Source organism: Chaetura pelagica, unplaced genomic scaffold, assembly GCF_000747805.2.
Source record: "Chaetura pelagica isolate M959 unplaced genomic scaffold, ChaPel_1.0 scaffold124, whole genome shotgun sequence".
Taxonomy (NCBI): Eukaryota; Metazoa; Chordata; class Aves; order Apodiformes; family Apodidae; genus Chaetura; species Chaetura pelagica.
Window position 1 is genome coordinate 2,979,175 of NW_009952891.1, and position 19,188 is coordinate 2,998,362.

The 19,188-nt window shown below is 43.6% G+C and overlaps 1 protein-coding gene across 1 annotated transcript; it reads right to left on the bottom strand.

Annotated features, from left to right (window-relative positions):
- Positions 1-1,002: 1,002 nt before the first annotated feature.
- On the bottom strand, positions 1,003-16,004 carry CARHSP1 (calcium regulated heat stable protein 1, 24kDa). Its single transcript, XM_009995502.1, has 3 exons — positions 15,827-16,004; positions 13,522-13,644; positions 1,003-1,209 (listed from the first exon to the last, which is right to left on the bottom strand). The coding sequence occupies exons 1-3, from the start codon at positions 15,997-15,999 to the stop codon at positions 1,047-1,049; spliced, it is 459 nt and encodes a 152-aa protein (XP_009993804.1). The 5' UTR covers positions 16,000-16,004; the 3' UTR covers positions 1,003-1,046.
- Between the last annotated feature and the right edge of the window lie 3,184 nt (positions 16,005-19,188).

The following is a 19,188-nucleotide window of genomic DNA, read 5'->3' on the forward strand; positions in this document are numbered from 1 at the left end:
GGGAAACAGCTGCAGAATCTACTGCACAGAGACAGCTGAGCCTATTGAGTAACTCACACAGTATTTCATACACAGTCAACTGAATAGCATGTAACTTGCTTTCCAGAAGTGCAGCTATTCTGCCTGCCCAGTGAAATACCATGGCAGACATTCAGCTATATGCAATCAAGAAGGTAATCTTCAGCTTTGTCTAAATTCAGGCACAGTCAGAGGCTATGAAGTGTCTGCTACTCTACAACTTTCTACCACTTATCTTGAAGCAAATTTTTTAAATTTTTGTGGTTTTTTTTGGTTGGTTGAGGGTTGTTTTTTTTCAATACTGGCCTATAAATTAAGTTGCTAATCAACCATCAAGGCACCTAAGTAAATTCTCAGACAATCCAGGCTTTAAAACGACAATATTCTGCACATCTGCAGACATGCCCTTTGCACCTGAAGGGCACCCAGCCGGGCCATCGGAGCGTAACCACCAGATGGAGATTTTCCACTCGGCAGCAACTGCTCTGTTTGTGAACTTCCTTCCACGAGGAAAACAAATTGCAGCAATGAACCCCTCTCTCTCTCAAGCCAAGGTATTCAGGCACTGTTATCAGCAGTAAGTGTACTTCAGCCCTTAGAGAAGAGCAGCTCAAAGGAACGAAGTGCTCACACCCCGGCAGGGCCTCCCCTGCTAAGGCTGTTTGCAGTAGAGGAACTCTCCTTAAAACCTCTCCCTGATTCCCATGGGCATTTACTGGAATCAGTTCACAAGATAAAAGAAAAACCAAACCTCTCACCCTCCACCAAGCACACAAACTAGGTCTCTCTAAGATACCTTTTTTTGTAAACCCTTAAGGCTAGATTTTTTTCATTAGCATTTGAATTGCCTTTTTGTTTGTTGGTTGTTTTTTTTTCCCCAGGCCAGCTGTACAAATGGTAATTTTGGCCTGCTTCGGCTTTATTGACAATGCAGTTATTTTCTCCCACACAATAGGTAGAATATTCTTAGGACAGTTCCCCTGCAGCAGTGACCAGTCAGGCAGTGGCTGCACTCTCTCTGGAAAACCTCAGGAGCTGACAACATGGCCCGACCAGGTCTCGTGCTTGGTTCCAGGAGCTAGATGGGTAATCACCACCTCCACGGCCTGGAGCTTCTCATTCTTTGGAGGGATGGTGCACATCTTGTAGGTGACCTCATCGCCTGCCACAGGAACATACTCGCCTTCAATACTGTGGAGGAGAAGCTTCAGTTAATCATCAATGACATAAACACTCTTACTCTTCTGCAGCTTATTTAAATTTTTACCATAATTATTATCTTAGGTGCTCAAGGTACTTCGGAGCCCATCGGCCATCAAAGCTTGGGTTGATTTTGGTTGTCTTGCAGCAAAATCCTATGAAAACACTATAAACACTACCACCACTGTAAAAAAAACCCCACAAAATCAAACAGACAAAGCCAAAGACAACCCCCACACACACTGTAATATGCCTTCAAAAAATAATCAGCAAAGCGTGCCTTGAACAACAGTGCTGAGAATCATGTCACAACCTCTTACTCTCTGGCAGCACTAGAGGGCAGGGCACACACTGTTTGGCATTTCGTTTGTAGGTTTGTTCTTTTAAACTATAGGGATATATATTTTTTTTTCCTTCTTCCATGTTCTTGAGGCTTTTTTTTTCCACTCTCTGTTTTTTTAAAGGATTGTACCCTGCCAACCGTTGATTTTACCATTAGGTTATTCCACCACAACATTATTAATCTGAGATATAAAGGAAAAAAGAGCCCAAGTAAGACACAGCGTGGAATACTTAAAAATTACTTGTTGCTAAAAGGGAGACTTGTGACCCAGACATATTACATTGCAGAACTTTCCCCCAGCATCCAGCACTTAGGAAAACTGCCAAGAGTAGCTCCCTCCTACCTAGTTTCTACCAGCGTGATGACTCAGGAGCTGGAGGACTTGAATGGTGCCTGTGTCAGTGCACACAAGTCCTCACCTGGGAACAGCAGGAAGTGGCAAAAGGGCTGTCACCAGAACCCAGTACTGATGAAACAGAGGACTGCCAAGGTTCACAGCCTCCCTTGCCTCTACCACTGCATTCAAGATTAGAGCTTTTTCATAAAAATCCCAGCATGCACCAACAAGGACAGGCAGAGATGCCTTTCAACCTGCATTACGATGATTCTCTGACAGTAGAAAGGATGCTACTTCACCTTTCTTTTAATATACCTACCTGATCCCATGCTCAGTTTCCCTTCTCTGACAACATAGGCCCTAGATTTCTTGTTGTTTGAGGGTTGTTTTTTTTCAATGTTGCTCAGCAGCCTTTGCATTTGTTAACAGATAAACACCACTGAATTTGTTATTTGCCTTCACTGAGAGCACACTGAAAACATACTTATGCCACCCAGGAATTTTACCCCACAAATGTTTCTCTTATTGTAGAGACCTTTGTATCCACTCTCACCTTGTGACCCATTATTGTTACAGCTTTTCTATTGCAGGAAAAACTGGCAGGACTGATAGGAGGTAAATATACTGTCACTTACTGTCACTCTTCTGCTCTGAAGCTCCCTCACACTTCTCCCTTTCAAGGCTTCCTCAGCTTCTGCTCCCCTCTGACTTGTGCATCCCAGCTGCTGCTAAGGGAGCTGGTGCACCAGGCTGTGGCTGGGCAGCAGCAGCCTATGCTCAGGGATGAGATGGGCTATGCAGGCATCTACTGGGGAAGCTAAAACTGACCCATAAATTGTGACTTGTCCCATGGGAAACTCAGAAGAAAAGTCATTGTTTGTTAACTGATTGTAACATGATACTGAAAATGCTCCTGTATCTAAACATGGATCTAAAACCTGCTACAAGGAGTTAAAGGCATTTCTGTAGCTTGAAACACACATCCTTCAGACTTCATTTTCCTGTGCTAAACCTCTACTCCAGAGCTGCCTGTGGCTGCAGGAATCAGACCCAAGAGGGCATGTCCTAAGCTGAACTCTCCAGAGCAGAGTCTGGACACACGGCCGCAAATTGAAGGTAGAAAAATATTTACAGAGAGTCAAGACCTGACAGCCCTTTCCTCCCCATGCAGGCTGATCTGACTGACCTTTATTTACTTTCAAAGTCTCAAGGCCAACCTGTCAGACTAGGTTCAAGCTCCCATGTCTAGATGCTTGCTGGGAATGACCTCTTTAGTTATTGCCTTCAGTTATAGCCCATCTCCCCCACTGCTAACCGGTTTAAGATTTCTTCAGTTGTGAAGGGGCTGAACACCCAATACTTCCTGTCCTTTCAGAAGCAGAGATTTGTTTACTGTTTTACTGCCAAAGGAATTTGCCACCACATTCCCTGGAGCTTACCCTGACTTTGAAACCAGGAATTTCAAGCAAGGATGAGAAGATGCTACTTGTACTGTCTCAGAGCCTTAGAAGTCTCCCCAAAAGAGCTACAAGAGAGGGTCAAAACAAAAGTGAAAATAGGTATGCCATGTAAAAAGAATGACACGATCTTTCCCACTTGAATCTCCTGAATGATCCTTTGTTGCCAAAAAAACAGCAATGCTATCGAGTTAAAACTACACTGCCATGAGCAGTAACTCACAACACAACCCATGCAGGATGTTAGTCCCACCTGAGCAAGGTGGCATCTTTCAGTAGAAGGCAATACTAGCTAAACACAGTGAGCAGAAACATTTCCCAGCTCAGATGTAATCAATGTAGACAATTCAAGCCAAAGCAGAAAGGCTACACTGACTCAAGTCCAGCTGAGCCACTGGAACAAGCTGCAATGAAACATGTTTCTTCATGTGGCCTCAAGCACCAGGACCAGCTGTGGACAGTGTTTCAGGGAGCACAGGCAGACCAATGAGGTGGGGCTGGGACTGAAGCTGTGCTGCTTCTTGACATTACAGCTGCTCAGCCCACAGCCCCAGGTATTGGCTTTGGTTCTTGCTCAGAGGCTGAACATACAGCAAGCATGTGTTCAGAGTTACTGCTTTGCAAGCATCAAATGAAACGGATGCCCTGCCCAGGAAGGGATCTCATGTTTGGCTGAAAGTTGTTGTTTTTTTAAACAAAAAGGAACCTTACATATTCTGTAAAAGCTCCCATAAAGCAGGACGAGATACAGTTAGCAAAAAAACATGTGGAATCTGGAAAAGGTATTGGTAGGTATGGTTAATGTGGAAGGAAAACGTATTCACACTGTCTCCTGAAGCACCAAAGACATGCCAATGAACAGTGTTTTGAGCTCCTGAAAACCAGATAAACTAGATAACACTTGAATCTTCAAATTCAAGTGAAGAAGTAAAGCTTAATTCCCAAGAAAAATGATGTTTTTTTGGAGTGAGTTTGGTTTTTAATTGAAATATGAATAGACATCAGGATGGGTTCTGGTAAGAAAGGGCTGTAGGTGTACTGGTAACCATAGTGGTCCTGTTTTGCCAAGACATGAAGAACAAGTGAATCAGAACACACACAGAAGGAGTTTGCTTAATAGATGACAGGCTGCAGTCAGAGAGAAGAGAAGCAAAGGGACTATTCCAAACTGGAGGGCACACTCAGCTGTCACTGAGAGCCACTGCATCCCCCAGTACTTGTCAATTGACTAGTTCAGGTACTGTCTACAGCCCCTGGTATGCACAGGGGAGGGGGAGGGGAAACCCACACAAAAAAAACCCCAAACCAAACAAACAAAACACATACAAAAAAACAAACTCAAAAACATCTGCTGACCCAAATTTCTCACTCTTGACTCATGAGGTTAATTACTCCTGCTCCTTCTTCTAAAGAGATCATATTCACTATAAAATCTGAACAGCCCAAAGAATTACCCAGAAAGGTATGCTTTTCTCCACTAGAAAGCACAAGACTAAGCACTATGCTTACAGCTTCAGATGCCTTGTTGGTTTTTTTCTTTATCCAAACTGACATTACAAAAGACAGAAGGTTGTGATAAAACCTTATTCCACCCCAACATGGCTTCTTCTCATCCCCTCGTTTGTCTTTTTTCCTTCCCTGCTCGTTGAGGTGAGTTTACCTATTAAGAGCAGGTCTGTCTTTTGCACAGCCGTACAAAAATGTTGTGGCCACATAAACAGCTCAAATTTCTTTTTCTGCTTTTGGCCTTCAAACTTGTTTCTCACAGATCAGAAAGTCTCTTCCTTCCTGCTGCTTTCTGATGACCAGTTACCCTTGATACCTACTGAAGATTATTAACTTATGGCCCCCAGTGAATATGAAAAACAGGAGGACAAGAGTCTTAGTTTGCAGCCTGAGTAAATCTGCTTCTGACCAGTGTTCCCAGCAGTGTTTCTCCACCAAATGCAGCTTCTGAGACAGGTGTAGACTTACACCAGCATTGTTACCACTATGTGATGCTTAGAAGCATGAACAAACAACATCAGGATTGTGTGTTACTGCTGGTGGTGTCAAGAAAGAGCACTTAATGGCAATTGAAATGTGATGAGATTGTATGGCACTGGAGGCAGAGCCCGACACAAAGCTGTGGGAAGATCCTCCACTGACAAGCAATTGCCTCAAGTGCTGGGAGGGAAATGAACTGGAACAAATCAGAGAAAGGAAACTGAAATCTTGGAAAAGATTCAGCTTGCTACAGTCACTCTATATACAATATAACTTACTTGGATAATTTGGTAGAGGACGTTAAACATGGACTTTTTGATGTTATAAATGTATTAAATATTTCTAGATCTGTATTTTTTACTTTTCCCCTAGCTATATATTAAATGTTGATCTAGAGAAAGGTGGAGGTTTTCACAGCTATTTAAGATATTGGTATGCATGATCTATTCAAAATAATGGATATCTATACATCCAGGATCTTTAAGACAGTTCAATAAATTAAACTAAAAATAGAAAACGGTTTCCTGATGTTAGTGTCAGAGTAAGACACAATAGAGTGAGTTTTAGATTATTCAGCAACTCCCATTTCCCAGCTCAGTGCCTGTCTGGTATGGTGGAGCATTTTATCCTGCACTATTTTTAGGGAAGTGGGAGGTTATTAGGAAATTACCTAAATAAGGAATGTTCTAGTTCTTTCTCACACCTGCTATTCATATTCCAGGGCCCTAGTTAAACCTCTTGGGACAAAGACTAAGTCGCAGGGAAACAGTTTTGAACAAGAGTTTTCAGTGCCAGTCAACACACCCACCACAGATCACACCATGATGCCACTTCCCATGGATAAATGGGCTGTGTTAACTTGTGGGCTTCCTAAAGTTGATTTAACACCTCAAAACACCTCCCAGAAAACCTCTATTTTTATTAAACAGCAGGACATGACAGAGTAATGAACTATTATGAATTACTAACCCCATGCAGTCCCAGGGTAACCTGGCAGCTCCAGCATTCATCAGCAAAACCAGCGATGACCTTATCCAGCTGGCTGGCAGGCAAAGCAGAAGCAGGGATGCCTATGTGGGTGTCCCCAACGGGGCAAGATAGCAGATGAGATGTATTCTTGTTTTATCCATATACATCTCAACTGTTATCTTGCCCCGTTCCGGACAGTGGACTTAGTCAGAGGTACAGAAGATGCCTGTTCCTGCAAGCATGCATCTTGGATCCTGTCACAGTACCTACTGTTTGCATCTGGAAAACAAAGCCCAGGGCAGTTATGTTCTGTGCTCACTAACCACAAAGAACCCCCATCCATCCTGCAGTAGCCACAGATTTCTCCAGTGCCTACTACCTGGCTTACAAGCAGAGTATAAGTCTTGGCTTTGACCTAATACAGTTCATATAATTTAGGTGGAGATTCTGGAAAGGTTTTCCTACAATCATGATCACAGCAAGCTGGCTCCCCTGCACGCACCAGTGCAATCTGTGCGTTTTCTGAGCCAAGCTGGGGGGTGTGGGGAACCCTTAGGAAAAGGCTATCCATGTTCTCTTAATGTACAGATTTATCTTCAGTAAGATGTGATACTCTGCTGCCTCTCCTCCCTGCCCCAGTTAATCTACTTCAACAGATCCAACAAGGCACCAGAAAGGAAGCACGTCAGGAAAGGAGGTTTGCAGTCCAAAGCAGGTAAGTCATCAAGTGCTTTAAGTATTTTCAAGGAAATCAGAAATCTCAGATATCCCAGTAGCCCCAGAGCAGTCAGTTGCAGCCAGCTGAAAATTTTGCTGAAGGTTCACAAAAAAAGCAGAGGCCAGAAAGGTTCATTCTCTCAACACAGGTTCAGCTCTCAGTTTCTTTTTAATGATCAGTTAATTTCCAACCCATATTGCTAGACATCACTGGGAAAACAGCATCACAGAAGAACCATAAGAATAGATGAGCCATTAATGCTTTAGATTTAACATTGTGATCTGGCAGAAAATCAGAGGAAAGAAAGGAGCATGAAAAGATGATCTCGCCATGGACATTAAAAGCTCAAAGCCAGCTCCTGAATGCAGCAGGATAGCAGCAGGGACAGAGCTGGGCTCCTCCCTGCAGAAGGATGTGGCTGATAGTACCTCTTCGGCAGGGCCAGAATCTGAGATGGGACTACTGGGAGAGCACTTCTGTGCTGTTCAGTACTCCTGAGCTAGAGACATTATAAGCATCATCTCGTGAGATTATAACACACTGTACCAGCAAAGCACAGCAAACCCACAATCTCTGCAGGGACCCAAGGGTGTGTGTGTCAGTGTCCCAGGGGAAGTACAACATCAATTCTCCAAAGCCATTACTAAGCATGGGGTCAGGAATCCAGCCTGAAGGACAGCCTCAAGGCCTCTGCAATGCAGCATCTTCCCCTTCAGAGCCAAGTACTAACAAACTGCAGAAAACCCACAAGCACTGCACAGGTTTTTTTTTCTTTTCCATTAAATCAGCTGCTTTTGCAAAATAAAATCTGTGTGGTCATTCATTCGTCTCTTCTCTCTGGTGATCCACCTCTTTGCTTTGCCCTTGCAGGTACACAGGCTTCAGGCCAAATCCCAGCCAAATGCAAGAGCCCAGAATACACTGGGAGAGAAGAGCGGGATTTTTATGCAGTGCACATCATTTCACCTGCCACTACAGGCCACACCCCACCTCCCCCCTTGCCCTCAGGACCCCCCTTTTGAAAGGTGAGCCAAGATGAACAGGCAGCCACCCCCAGCAGAAGCTGGGGAATTCAACAGCCAGCACTGCAGGGATTTGTGGTCTGCTCTCCAGAAACATGCCACATCTACATCAGGAAGAGTGGCATGAGAGTGAGACTGAAGCCACTATAGCTGTTATATTTCAGTAACGACCAAAGTGTCTTGTACTTGTGAGAGCTGACTTATCCCTGCCATGAAGAAACAGCAGAGGAGGTAGGATACCAAGGAGGATATAGTTCTCAGCACTGATGCTACAATAACACCATCCATTTGGTGACAGTGGATCATGAGACAGGCTGATGGGAATGAAAGTATGAACAGTACATGTCACAGTTAAAAACATAATTAAAGGCTTTTAAAAATTTCACTTGAGGCAAATGAATTTGCCTTTTCTCCCAGCTTTTCAGAGACATTATCCAGAATTATCATCTCAGCAGCTCCTCCATCCCCACACTTGCCAGCTAGGGTACACTTACAATTAGCAAGCACATTTTGTTCTCTGTTCTGAAGAAGGGCGAAGTATCAAATGGAGAACAACAAAATCTCACCACACTCAACGAGCCACAACGTTTTCCTAGTGCAATTGTTTACACCACGTGGAGGAGGGTTTCCAGTGACACAAAGCAGCTGAACTCGCTGTGCAGGCACTGCAGCAGGCAGCAATGAGGCTGTGTGTGTGTGGCAGGGCTGTGACAGTGCTCTCCTGTGCCAGGACCCCAGCCTGCAGGCAGGAACAGCCGCTCCCATGGGTGTGCATGAGCTGGCTCTGACCTGCCTATCTCAAGCACTGATGGAGCTGCAGGTGTGGCACAGGGTTCCAGCCACACTTGCTTTACCTGCAGACCAACCCAAGAAGGTGCCGTGAGCACTGCCAGGAAGCTGCTGCCACCTGCAGTGACTTTCACCTGCAGTGACTGTCACCAGAGCTGCCACCGTGCCTCGACCTGCTGCACAAGGATGGCTCTAAAGTGCCAGCATTTCCAGAGAACTCCAAGCTGCCGTGGTTAATTGCACAGTTCAGTATATTGGTACCTAAGCAGTTAGAAAGGAGAACTGGCTTCACACAAGCATTACCACAACCCAAACAAAATCTTCTCTGAAGTCTCCAGAGAAAGCCACACAGACAAAAACCACATTTAAAACCTGCATTTCAAAATGCCTTTTCTTGGACTGCATTTCTACCCACACCTAACAAGTCCAACTCCACAGTAATGCAGGTCTGCTGCAAGTTCCATTCATAAAACATGCCCAAATGCCCACAATCACCTTAAACTCTCACACAGATACTGAAAATTAAAATGTAGCAGATGCCAACTGAAGAAACTTTTGAATGCCACATATTTTTTACCTTATTTTTAGGCTAATGCTCAATTATGGAAATAAAACCACCATGCTAAGTGTTATTATCTCACAAAATGAAATGGAAAGCTATGGGAAACAGACATCCCATTTTACAGAAGACATTTTCATTTAAGTTTAATCTTGCAATTCCTCAAAGCTTAGGGAAGAAATAAAATTTAATTCCTCAAATTATTTTTTTATGTTTAAAATCATATTAATCTGCACAACAGGCAGCTGGTCCCAATGCTCAAAACCTTCACTAACCATTACAGCTTAGTGAAGAGCACAGAGGGAATGTCCATCTTGCTGAATCCAAACTGTTGTGCTGTTTTATCCACATTCCTGAAATCCTAGCTTTCAGGAAGAACTGATGCAGCAGAAACCATCTGCTTTCATTTCAGAAGTAGATGCCTATGCTGCACCAAGACAGTGAACAGATTGATGTCTCTCTCACATGGAGGTTTAACAGAGTGAAATAGGCAGAAAAGAATCACATGATAAGCATAAATGGTATCTTAAAACTCACTAGAGAAACCAGAGTCATTGGAGTCCCCTGAGCCCCAGTGATGGTTACAGAATGCTGCTGCAATAAGCAATTCCCATTAATAAAGAGCAATGCTTCCACTTCACTGTGAAATAAACTGAAATGAAAGGCATTATTAACTCATCTCTCCAGTGCTGCCTTGCATCAGAATTAAGACAGTAATACCACCACTCTCTAGCACTAAAAGGTGTTTCCAACTATTCAAATCCACAAGTAATTAAAGAACACAATATGCTGAAACCTTCAGTACTTCAATAACAGCACTTTTTACTAAGAGGTTGAGGCAGAAAGATCAGGTATTTTTTAATTTAAGTTCTGAGACAATACCTACATAAGAAACATTTCAAACAGTGACCCAGTCCTGATTCAATAGAAAAAAATCCTGTTGGCTTCAAAGGAGCAAAATTGAGCCTAAAAAGTTGCATAAAGCACACCTTTTAGTCCTACTAAATCCATATAAAATTTTGATTAAATGTTTCTGGAAGAGCAAGGAAACCAGCCTTTGAACACATAAATGATAGGCTTAAAGAGGAAAGGCATCATCTACCTGCTGTGGAGATGAAGGGTCATGTTGAAAGCAAGCAAATTGTCAGCTAAATATCCAAAACAATTAAGAACTAGGTCTGTTAATGACAGGAAGAACTTGCCCAAGAAGGCAGTGGATGCCCAGCACTTGAATTGTTAAGAGTGCATTGGGTAAAGCATCTGTCAGGAAGGCACAGGGGCCTTCCAGAGCAGACAGAGTAGAGAAGGATCCCTCCAATCTTCTCCTCTACAGTAAAAGTGAGAGCTGCTGAACTGAAGAACAACTGCAACAGGGCATACAGAGAGTTCCCCACCTGCCTGAGCATTTGATTGAAATGAAGCAACCAACAATGAAGAGCAGCAGCCTGGCCCAGCAGGTAGGGCAGCAAGTTGAGACCTGGGAAGCCGGAGATCAAGCTGAAGCGCCAGGCCCGCCTTGCCCCAGTGGCTCGCCTCCTCTCCTCCTTCACCTGTTCCAGCTTTCACCTGCAGGGGCAGCCTGAGGGCACAGCTGTGTGAGCCCAAGGGCAAGCAGAGACCTGGACACACCTCAGCAAAATAAACATGCTGAAAATACATTTAGAAGTGTGGCTGCCCATGAACTTCTACAACCTTGGTGACTCATTCAATTGCATTTTTAGAATAGATTGAGTGGGTGGAAGAAACAGGAGGATGGCACACCACTTTCAGAGCAGAATTGCTCAAATAGAGCTTCTTGATGGCTCACAGTCAGAGCACTTGGAAAGTACAGGAGATCAATACATGAACTAGCACAGCCCCTAAGAGGGGACTCTTGTGAGAGAGGAACTCTCACACGGACCACCAAAATCACAGCAGACAAAAAGGGTTTTCATGATGTCTTAAGGGATTTTAGTAATAAAAGTGTTAATTTCACATAAATGAAGAAAATTTTCCCAAACTCATTTGAAGATAAAGCACAGAGGAAAAATACAGGACTGAAAATAGACAATTCCTTAATTCATTAGAGGACTGAGAATTCATGTTTGTGTGAGACGGCTGTTTTAACTAAAGCTTTGCTGATCAGTAAGTGGAGATTTCAGACAAGATGTTCACAGTAACATTTTAAATTGTAATACAAGAAATGCTATTTTTAAATTATTCATGAAATAAGAAGAAAATATGCATTAATGTTAGATGAAAGAAAAATAAGATATTAAGTAACATTTCCTTGGGCTGAACATGTAAATCAGACCACTCAGCCCATTTCCACCTATGAGTCCTAAAAAGCTTCGGTGTGCCAACCCCCATCATACAGTAACATTTCAGAAAACTGAAAGGCCAGTGTGCTCCTTCTCCAAGGGCACGTGCTACACACACAAGCAGAAAAGATAGCTGGGGCAGTGTAAATAACTTTGGTAAGACTTTTGTTGACTTACCACTGGATAACCACTCTGAACAACAAATACGGGTTATACAGCTTCAACAATGTAAACAGTACATAGACTAAAAACTGGTAATAGACCTCAAAGATGTTATTGGAGAAGAAATGTTAAGCAATATTAATACACACCCTCACAGACCAGTTTCAGCCCTGATGCTGGTCAGTATCTCAATCTAGAAACAAATACAAAATTATCTATTAATCTTGCAGATTAGCCAAACTATAAATAACCAAGACAGTGGAGTTAGGGAGCATGACCTGGACCCCTTGGCAGGAGGGGCCTGCAGAGGTAAGATGTGCTGCAGTGCAGCCAAATCTGAAGTCATATATCTAGGAACAAGGAATGCACACTGTGCTGTCGGGGATGCCAGGCTTTGTCTGGGACTGCACCAAACTCTGATGTTGCAAAGGATGCCCAGGTCAGAGCAGATAAGCAATTCAGCAAAAGACCAGGGATGAGAGACCTAATGTGATTATGGGATGGACACAAAGAGAAACAGAGCAAGAGTCTGGAAGAGATTTTATCTCCATATATTGAAAGTATGTGTACAGTGTATTGTTTTAAAATTATATTTAAATTCTACAGCAAACTTTAAAAGGAGACTAGAAATACTATTTTAGACTGGAGAAAAAATTCTCAGTGAGAGACTTGAAAAGTTTTATCTGTTTAATCTACCCACAGGCAGATTCAGAAGAAATGGTTCTCTGTGTGTTCAAGGCAAAAAAAGTGGAGGTACTAATGAACCATTTAACAGAGAAAGCTTTAGCTATAAACTGCTTGAAAAGAAAACTAGTTATATTCAAGGAATATAGTAAGACTTTTCTTAACAGTAAAGGTAAACAACCATTAGTTTAATAATGGTACACACAGTGCTAAGTAAAGGTAGTGAATTTTATAGAATAGTTTGATTTGCAAGAGACCTTAAAGATCATCTAGTTCAAACCCTCCTGCATGGGCACGGACACCTTCCACCAGACCAAGTTGCTCCAAGTCCCAGCCAACCTGGCCTTGAACACTTCAAGGGATGGGGCAGCCACAGCCTCCCTGAGCAAAGCTGGGCCAGGGTCTCACCACCTTCACACTAAAGAATTTCTTCATAATGTCTCACCTAAATCTCTCCTCTTTCAGTTATAATCCATTACCCCTTGTCGTCTCACTACAAGCCCTTGTAAAAAGTCCCTCCCCGGCTTTCCTGTAGCCCCTTCAGGCATTGGAAAGCTGCTATGAGCTTTCCCCAGAGCCTTCTCTTCTCCAGGCTGAACAGCCCCAACTCTCTCAGCCTGTCTTCATTTTCAGTGTTTTAAGCCTTTAAATTAAAAATGGATACTGTATGGATTTTCTGCTTCAGGTAAATTCAAGTTTGTGAGTCTGGGTGAAACTGCACATCTTATTCTAAGAAATTTGACAGGGTTATCTTCTACTTTTTGACTCAACAGATGTATAGTAATACAGGAAAAGAACAGCATAATCTATCACTGCCAGCAACATCTGCATAAATCCTCTTTGCTGAGTAAGTGTGTCAAATTATAAAACATTCTTCTACCTGAAACATCAAAAAACATTCAGTGCTTAAGGCAAACCAAAGCTCCAGCCCTCCTTGGCTACCGAGATGACTTAGATGACTATCTAAGATGACTTACTCAGAGATGTGTACGAAGATGTCAGGGCCTCCGTCTGCAGGGGTAATGAAGCCATGGCCTTTGGAGCGACAAAAGCATTTACAGACACCTTTGTAGACAGGGCCCTCCGATGCTCTCACGGTGCTGCAAAAGAGAGCACAAAGAAAGTGGTTCATTGCTGAGCACGGATGGGACAGCTTCCAGGTGTGTCAGCCAGGACCTTCTCATGCCATGACTATCCAGCAGGAGGCTTCTGTGTTAGAAGAGGATTTTAGTGTGATTCTTCAAACCCAGTAAATGATTGTGTTGCCATTTGGTTACATGTGTCGTGGCAATTTTGACATTGCTCTCCCAAATGTCTGAAGTTTACTGAAGTATAAATAAAACCACCAAAAACATGTGAGAACATCTTTGCTCCTGAAGTCAAACTAATACTAAAGAAATGGAGATGAAAGAGTTAAAGAAGAAATCTTCATTAAATCACTTCATTTCCAGCTCTATAAAGCTATTGATGCACTTTGTTACACAGAAAAGCACTCACCACCCCAAGTAAGCCATTAAAGTTTAATGGCATCTCTCAAGCAGATAAAGCACTGAGGGGGAATAAGGTCCCATTTGAAATGAACCAAAATTAAATAATCCCACTGTATAATAAGCCACTGCCTGTCCCAATAATCTTTTCCACAGTACTGTGAGGCCAGAGGTCACCCAGAGTTTCTCTTGTTTAAAGAAAACACTAAGAAAAAAGTAATAAAAATTTAGAACTATTTTGATTTTCTGGACAAAGTAATACAGCAGGTCTCCTACACTAATTAGTGATTAAAGAACTGTGGAAGCCAAATAACAAAGCATTTAGTTTTGTGAAAACCAGACCAGGATTAACAGCTGAGAGGAATTACAAAGAGGTCATTATTAACACAGCACTGAGGCAAACCAGCACAGAATTGCTTTTCAAGGACAATCCTAATTATCAAGTAAATTATGTTCCTTTTAGCAATCTACTTCTTTTGCAAAGTTTAAGGCATTTGAAGGCTTTTGGAACTGACTACATAGGAATTTTTATTCTGCTGTTGCTGTTCTTTTTTGCTTCATTTTAAATACAAAAGTAATACAAAGTATCTTTGAGATTGATGTTATTTAAAACTGCATCAGTAACTCTTTCGGAAAAGAGCTGAGTAACACTGCAAGAAGCAAAAAGGAAAAAGCACACCAGGTAGTTTAAGCAGCACAAAATAGGGTAGCTGTGGGTTGGAGATCTTACTTCCACAGTGTTTCACTTGGCACTACCAGACCTCCTGTACACAGAAGTAACTGCAAGACTGTGGCAGAAGTGCAACTGATTGACCACAGCTTCACGTTACACCCTCAGACCCTGATTTGAAAGGCCACTGAGATTAACTGAGAAGCCCACATTGCCTCCTGCAGATCAGCACCTCAGTGGGATGCCCCATCACAGGCACTGGGAATTTTTTTTGCAACAGCCAAACCTTGCCACACCATCCTCTGGTGCTGCACTGTGGAGTAGACCCAGTTGGGTGAGGGGCTTCCAGAAGCCTACATGGCTCTTGCATGGGGCCACAGGAAAGGTCAAGAAAAGCCAGCTCTGCTGGTAGGGTCACTACCTCAAATAACTACAAAAAGCAACAAACATAATCTCTTTTTATGGAAAACCTCACATAATCTTAGAGAATCAAAGAAATGAGGATTCATACCTTGAAAACCAACATAACCTTTTACAGGTCTATTTGAGCATTCTTAAAATGGAGATATGAAGGCTTAACAGAAAGAGGAAAAAGCCTTCTGAAAAGTGACAGAACCATGGACCATCCCCAAAATGTAATCTGGATGATGTTAGCACAGGTGTCAGAAGTGAAATAACTAAAACCTCCAGTGAGGTCTGGTCCAGTGCTTCAGGGGTGGCGACGAGAGGTCATGTCAAAGGAGGAGGTGGAGCTGATGAAGAAACACCAACAGGAACTGGTCCCAAGAGCCACAACCCAGTATCTGAAGTGAAGCAAAACTTCAGACAATAAACTGTTCTGAAAATTCTTAGCGTATTTCCCCTCCCTGTAAAACTATAGTTTAAAGAGCAGAAAAGACTTTGAAAATCATTTATGCAAGCAGAACACTGAAAAATGACAGTTGATTTGGACTAAAAGTCTAGTGGCATCAGGATTTATTGGAGAAGAGATAACAGTAAAATACCAAATCATCTTCCAGAGACAGCCACCCCCCTGCCTCCCATCACCTCAGCAGAGGAATGAGCATTCTGCCCAAAGGCAACTGTTTGGTTGTGTCTCTGAGATGCAAGTTCCCTGGTACTCACGCTGAAAACGTCCTGGTCCGGCGGGTGGGCAGCGGGCTGGGGATGAGGTACCCTCTCATGGGCGACGGGGAGCGATCCCTGCCCCTGCGGTTCTCAGGCAGATGGAGAGAATTGGGTGAGGGTGGAGAGCTGGAGGACTGCTGCGAGGCAGATGAAGTGGGCTCAGAAGACATTCCTGATGCCTGAGAAGAACCTAGAGAGAGGGAGAGATCTGACTTAGCCCAAAATGGGAACTGCCATGAAAGTCACAAATTCTTCCGCTGGTTGATTTTGTAATAATGACTCACTTCCTGCAAACGTAGACATGAACACAGTTGCACCAAAAGCTCCTGCTCCGTGTCAGTGAGGTAATTTTTGTTAAGTTTATTTATTTTTTAAATCTCGCAGCTTTTGTAAGCTGTACTAGGAAGCCCCACTGCAAACAAATTCCTCCACCACTAAGACATTGCTTACTCCTGCCTCATTCACAGGCAATGGCTCCTGAAGCAGAGCTCAGCCCCAACACTAGGTATCAGCACACCCCTGTGGCTCCACTCAGATGGAGCTGGGACACTGACAGCACACAGGAGCCTTCTGCCACTGCACACAAACACATTACAAGAAAGACAGACTAGAAGAAGAAATGCTGAAATAAAGGCTGCACCTCCACTGCCAGAGGTCAGTTTTGCTGTGCAATCACAGATTCTAACTTCATTGCTGCTGCTCAGCTATTAGCAAAGCTCTGTCAGAACTTGTAACACCTTCAGCTTGACTGCAAGAAGAAAATCATACAAGTGGTCCTTAATTCACTTCAGACAGAGTCAGGCAGTTAATGTCGTCTGCCGAGGACAAGAACACAGACAAAGCTGGGAGGCAGTGGCTGACTGCAAGGAGGTGCCCCTTCCAGCGAGATCTGGCAAACCCAGCAGTCCCTTTGGTAGGGCTGAGTCTGCAACAATCTTCCAGCAGTCAGGAAGCCAATAGTCTATATTTGCATTCAGACCCCCAGCAGCCCATGTCAGATCTGTGCTCTTATTCACATCCTACAGCAGAGGAGGGAGAAGATCCCTTTCTTAGCACACCAACAGCAATACACTCCCTACCTCATGAATTATGGAGTGGATCCTTCACATGCAGCCTTCTTGTCAATGACAAATTCCTATTATTTCTTTCTGAAACTAAGGATTAAATTTAAAAGGCCTCTTAAGACTGAAGTCACCAGGGAACAAAGGCTTTTGTCTTTAATTGCTCAGGGTGCTGAGAAGGTAGTAGAAGTGGATAGTCATGTTTCCTCGTGTACCAGCTAGAGCTTTCTTTGCTATTCTCAAGAGCAACAGCTCAGCTGAAAACAAAACCACGCATTTGCCACCCACAAGTTAGTGCCCAGCCCAGCATCATGGCATGTTCAGCTGAGACTGAGATGGTAACACCAAAGGGATGGGATTTTCCAAACTTCCTCTTCCTCCAAACAGACCTGCTGTGCTGGCTGGTACTGAGGAAGACTCCCCAGATTTTGAAAGACCTCTCCTTTGGGTGTCTTGCTTTCAAGGAATACATGTTTGACATAGCAGAACTGTAACTCCAGTAAGTCCCAGGAAAAATAAGAGCAAACAATTAAAACTCATTCTGATAACTCAGCACACATGGTCTGGCCTCTGCACAAGTGAAAACACAGGTTTCAGAATTGCACACTCTCTCTCCTAACCTAAGTATAGACCAGCTTGTCAGGTGACAAGCAAAATGCAGAGCTATTCATCCATCCACAGCAATACAGTAGAACAACCACAAAGTACTGCCCTTCACCTTCCTCAAACAAGGATAGGGAGGCAGGAGGATTTTTCCTCCCTTCTTTAAAGCACAGATGAACCACAGAAATATTTACAAACAAATAAGGCTAAATGGAGTTAAAAGTGTGCCAATGTATATGATGGTTCCCATTTATGTCATTTTTGTGCTTTTAGCTCTGTAAACATAAAACAGTGACGTAGAGGATTCAGTGCCACTTCACTGTACAAATACCCTTTTTGTTCTCTGCCCACAGCCAAAGTAGATGAATGGCCTTGACTCTCATAATTTCTATTACACAAGACCTAAATCGTGATCAGAGCTCAGCAAGAGCTGATACACAAAAGCAGGCAGCTAGAGGCAGCCAGGAGCAGCTACACTCCACTCCACACCCGCTGCAGCGAGCGAGAACAGCTCGGAACAGGAGGGGATGCAAACAAGCAGCAACAGGAACCCTGTGGCTGCACTACAGCTCAGCAACGTTCTGTGCTGGCATCGGTGTTGAGACACTGCATATGCAAGTGCACTAGCACACACATTTGCCTCTTGAGCTTCTCCAACACAGTAAAAATTGTACACAATGAACAGGATTGGACACTGAATTACCAGGTTTTACCGTGCGCACTGCACACAGTGGGTGACAGTAGCTCCTGCCTCCTGCAAACCTCTGCTCAGCTTGCTCAGGGCAGAAGACCAGTTCATCTGAACCTTTTCACAGATAAAGGTGGAGCTGAGCTATTTCAGTTTGTTCTGGAGTGGCCACTGTCTTGGCATTGTTTGTGCAGAGATAAAATCGTCTCCACTGGCAGCACTCTGGGAGGAGCAGCAACACCACCCCACCTGAGTGTGCAGCTGGAGGAACTCTGAGCTGGGCAGTGTTTATGCAGGAAACCTCCAGCAAACACTCAAACCAAAACCTTGCACCCCCAGCCCCTCTCCCAGCCTTCTTCTTCACATAAGTTTTACCTTCCAAGTGCAGTTACTGGCAGTATTCAAACGTGCTTGTCAGATACTGTCCTGGATTGTGAACTGTCCCTCTGCAAATCAAAAATCACCTTAGGACTTAAGACAGCTGCCTACCAGCACTTCTTCAGGAGCCACAAATACCTTCCCCTCTAAAAAATTACTTACTTACATCTCTCATGAGCCCACCAGCTCCCACTCTGTTTCCATGCATTTTCCCCTGTTGCTCCAGTCCACACACCAGTGTCCACTTTCTCATGGTGAGGAGGACACCACACAAACCCCAGACGGCACTAACAGAGCACCCTGCCCGAGCTCCACACCAGCACCCCACTTGCAGTGCCTTGTAAAGGCAGCCAGTACCCCATAGCAGCAAAACACAGCTACAAAAATCCCAGCAGCATGAGATTTCAGCTAGGACAGAGATGAGGGCCACCACAGACCATATCTCTTCTCTGCTTGAGCCAGCAAAATATTTGCTTTTGAGTATTTATAGAATGATCGTAACATGACGCAAGGTAGTGATATTTTCAGGCTCTTCAGGAAACTCAAACCACGTGCCACCTTCCTGTTAAATCTGCCCATGTCAACATGCATCACTTATCGTTCACCAATCTGATTTTTAATTTTTTTTT